We start from the raw sequence: 4,819 nt of genomic DNA on the forward strand, positions 1-4,819 counted from the left end.
CACTAACCTGCACAGGAGTAGGGAGAGAGTCGTGACGATGACGCACGAACTTGTGAGCACCACCACCATTACCATTACCTGTACACCTTCACCACACAGCTGCTCACGTCGCGCCAGCCTGTAAAAGAGAGAGAGAAAGAAGGATTATTCACCACATCATCACACTTTCACCACACCACCACACATCATCATCATCATCATCATCATCTTCTTCAGTCCTTCATCACATAGCTTCTCACCCATCTGTAAAAAAAAATATATATAATCACCACATCATCACACTTTCATCACTTCAGTCTTATATTTTCACATTTTCATCATCATCATCGTCATCATCATCATCATCATCATCATCGTTATTATCATCATCACCACCATCCTCCTCCTCCTCCTCCTCCCCCTCATCATCATCATCATCATCATCATCATCATCATCGTTATTATCATCATCACGACCACCATCCTCCTCCTCCTCCTCCCCCTCCTCTTCCTCCTCCTCATCATCATCATCATCACAAAGCTGGTCTCGTTGTACATGTCTGGAAATGATGAGTTAAAAGAGCGATATATTTTTAGCATTAGAGAGAGAGAGAGAGAGAGAGAGAGAGAGAGAGAGAGAGGATGAGGAGAAGGATGGAGTGTGGGAAGGAGGGAATGAGGAAGTGTGGGGTAGAGGAGGGAGGGAGGGGGAAAATGAAGTGGAGGGGGGGTGATGGGATGGGGTGGGGGTAATGTTGGGGGTTGAAATAACAGTCTGGGTAGAAGTGGGGAGGGAGGGGATATGGGAGGGGGGAGGAGCGAGGGGGAATGGGGGGAGGGCAGTAGGAAGGAGTGAAGATGAGGGGATGGGGTGGATGGAAAGTTGGAGTGGGGAGATAAGGACGTGGGTAGGAGAGGATGGGAGGGGGGAGAGAGAGCATAAGCATGGGAGATGAGGTAGTGTAGGAGGGAGGGGATGAGGGGGGGAAGTGGAGGGAGAGAGGAGGGGGGAGGAGGGAGTAGATGGAGGGAAATGAAGGGTGGAAGATGAGGGAGAGGAGAAGATGGGGGTGGAAGGGAAAGTGGATGGGGGGGGGAGAGAGAGAGTGAGAGAGACTAAGGATGGATGAATAGAAGGGGCGTGAAAGGAAGGGGTGTGAGGGGAGGAGTGTGGGGAATAGGTGAGGAGGGAGTTGAAGAGGCGGAGAGACAGAGAGAAGGGAGGGGGGGACGAGGGAGGAGGGGGAGAGACATAAAGAGCGAGCTAATATAAATCAATACCCAATCACGTGGAGGTCATTGAATTGGGTCATGAGTCACGGTAAATTAATCGAGGTTCTCAATCATAAACACAGGCCAATGACGTCCCTGTTATTACCTTTCTCTCTCTCTAAAAATAAAATAAAAAAGAGTAAGCCTTAATTAAACCATTGATATTACACGACTGAGCTCACTGTGGTAGGAGTGAGTTAGGGAAGCTGGATTTAATTTGAGGTGAAAGAGGGAATGAAGAGGATTAGTAATAAATTCTAGGGCAAAATAGCTTAACAGGATGAATAATAAGACAAGGATAGCACAGGAATAACAGAACTATTAACTGCATCTATCTATCCATCTATTTACCTACCTCCTTACCCATCTATCTGTCTATCTATCTACCTATCTATCTTTCTACCTATCTATTTACCTACCTATCTATCTACTAGTCTCTTGCCAGCCTTCATCTCGTAAGGTGTGGCCACAAACAAATCGCCTCCACGTCGCCCTGTCCTCTGCCATGTAACTGCCCTCTCTCCAATTCACACCCCTCCCTCATATATATCTCAGCTCCATCCCTGCATCTCATCCTTGGTCTACCCCTCCTCCTCTTCCTCTCCACCTCACTAAAATACCAAGTCGCAGTAAGAGATAAACGCTAGAATATGATGCTAGTCAGGAAGAAGTGCTATGGGAACGAAGTAGATCTGTAGTAATGTCTTCTTCTGCTACTGAGCCCCATGAAATACAAAAGGGGAAAATTCTAGGCCAAGTTAAGATAAAAGGACTATAGGATGTCTGTAGGATGTTCACGTTTCGCCTGTGGAAGGACTTAGCTTCACTGTTTTCTGTTTGTAATGGCTATAACTCTGGACCACTCCGTAATTAAGCTGCCCTACCACCTTGACCATCCCCTTTAATTCCTAGTCAAGCCCCTGGATAGAGTTAGCTTATGGGATGGATTAGACAAGAACCAGGATAGAGTTAGATTATGGGATGGATTAGACAAGAACCAGGATAGAGTTAGATTATGGGATGGATTAGACAAGAACCAGGAGAGAGTTAGATTATGGGGCGGATTTATGCCTATCAACTTTACAAGGATCACTTATGTAGACAGAGGTGAGAGATCCACACTACAGACGTACCTATTGTCTCGGGAAAGATAGAAGTGACAGCGAAAGGCAGTGATACCACTAGACAGAAGCCTACCTGGAGAGACAGAGTAGAGATAGAGATAAGAGTCAATGTGGGGTAAAAAAGAGATAAAGATATGATGCAATAGAGTGAGAGATGGAGGTAAGTAATACAAATGGAGACACAGAGAAATAAATAATAGAGGCAGAGCTCAGAATAGAGATAAAAGCAATACAATTAGAAGTAAAAACACAGAGATAAGAGAGACTGATACGAGACCTAAGACAGAGAGATAAAGGTTATATCCATAGAGACTGATACGAGACCTAAGAGAGAGAAATAAAGGTTATATCCATAGAGACTGATACGAGACCTACCTCGAGAGATAAAGACCTCGCAGTTTATCAGGTCCTGCACACTGGACATCTCGCGAGACCAGTGTGCCATTAACCTCCTGCACCAGCCCAGCCAACCACCTCAGGGAACAGTTACACACTAGAGGATTATCTCGAACCTCTAGTCTCTGTAGGGATCTCCACGGCACCTCTGTCTCCTCTAGTCTCTCCAGGCCGTTAGCTCGGAGGTTCAGGGTTCGGAGATCGGGGAGGGGAGAGAGGAGACCAGGAGGTAAATGCTTCAAGTGGGAGTTGTAGGAAAGCGAGAGGGACTGGAGTCGTGGGCAGCCGTTGAATGCCGCAGGGTCGATTCGGTTCAAAACTGGGCTTCGAGACAGTTCCAAAGTCACGAGATGGTCCAGACCCCTGAAAGCCCACGGCCCGATGGACTTTATCTTATTCCTGCTTAGGGAGAGGAACTGTAGGGACCCTAGTGGGGAGAAAGCATGAGTGGGTATCTCTCCAAGGGCGTTGTTGTCCAGATTTAGCTTCTGGAGCGACTTAAGGTTCGCGAATCCTGCTTCACTTATGGTGTCAATATTGTTCGTGCCTAAAGACAGGGAGGTGAGGGCCAGGGAGGGAAAGGCACGGGAGTCTATCCGTGTCAGGCGGTTCCGACATAAGTGCAGCTCCTCCAGGGACAGAAGTGCCTTTAGAGCCTGTGTCGGAACTCTCCGGAAGTAGTTGTCACAGAGGTCCAGGACTAAGAGGTTGCGGGGACCGCGGAAGGCAGTGTCTGTGAGGATGTAGAGGCGGTTGTACGAGAGGCGGAGGACTGTAAGGCTTGGCAGGTCATCTAAAACCTCTTCAGGGAGTGTGGCCATCCCATTGTGGCTCAGATCTAATGTTTTGAGTGCCCCGAGTCCCCTGAAAGCCCCTGGAACTAGCCTAGTGAGGTTATTGTGCGCCAGACGAAGCTCCAGAAGTTCCCTTTGGGCCACGAAGTTGGCGCTACCGACGGAGGTAAGGAGATTATAGGACAAATCAAGCTCCTGAAGCTTATCCAGAAAGCCAAATGCCTCTTCCAGTGACCTTATGGAATTGCGGGCTAAGTTGAGACGCCGAAGGGAAGGATTGAAGAGCAGGGGGACAACACTGATGCCCCCACCAACACATCGAGCGCTTGGCAGGGTGTCATCACACGTGCATCCCGGTGGGCAGAAGGCGTGGGTGAGGTGCATTACCCACGCCCACAGTCCCCACAACGCCAACGCTCCTGCCATGTCTCTGGGGGGAGAGGAGAAAGCATGGGTTAGAATCGCGACCAAATCATTTTAATTGGATACCCCAACAAACGGAATGCACTTTTACGATCCAAAAAAGGGCGCTTACACCACTAAACCACCAGGCATCTCAGAATGGCCAATGTCTGTAACCTTTTCAAAAATTCGTATAGCTTCCATTTTCTGCCTCTGTCGATTCCTCTGTCTTGGTATTTTCTGAGGGCAATATTTTTCTCGTATTTTCTATGATCCTGTGATTGCTGGTTACACACACGACAAACAAATCGGTCTCACTTTGTTTTATGGTTTGTGTACACGCGCATCACAAACTGACAGCCGTACACACACACACACACACACACACACACACACACACACACACACACACACACACACACACACACACACACACACACACACACATACACACACACACATGCCAGACATTTTTAGGGAGAAGCATCGTACAGACAGACATATTTATGTACACACGGCCTGATATGTTAGTACACACAAACACACACACACACATGCCACATATATTAATGCACACAGCCTGAAATGTTAGTACACACACACACACACACACACACACACACACACACACACACACACACACACACACACACACACACACACACACAATGAAGCAATAGAGACGGAGGTTATGGCAAAACACACACACACACGTTCACGCACCCGCACACACGGGAAAAACGTTCACACACACGCGAGAAAAACCCACGCTGGTGCACGCAACACCCAGACACGCAACTCTCACATAAAATAAAACACACACACACACACACACACACACACAAAGCTCCT

General features: G+C 47.9%; 1 protein-coding gene across 1 annotated transcript in view; it reads right to left on the reverse strand.

Moving 5' to 3' along the window:
- The window catches only part of LOC145398093 (uncharacterized), a 25,998-nt gene extending 22,009 nt beyond the window's left edge, over positions 1 to 3,989 (reverse strand). The window contains exons 1-2 of the mRNA XM_080271047.1: positions 2,751 to 3,989; positions 8 to 118 (exon numbers count right to left, since the gene is read on the reverse strand). Of these exons, the coding sequence (XP_080127173.1) occupies positions 8 to 118; positions 2,751 to 3,949 (1,310 nt within the window). The 5' untranslated portion in view covers positions 3,950 to 3,989. The remainder of the gene's footprint in view (positions 1 to 7; positions 119 to 2,750) is intronic.
- Between the last annotated feature and the right edge of the window lie 830 nt (positions 3,990 to 4,819).

Source organism: Coenobita brevimanus, chromosome 44 (assembly GCF_032717465.1).
Source record: "Coenobita brevimanus isolate Jiangsu-jjx chromosome 44, ASM3271746v2, whole genome shotgun sequence".
NCBI lineage: Eukaryota > Metazoa > Arthropoda > Malacostraca > Decapoda > Coenobitidae > Coenobita > Coenobita brevimanus.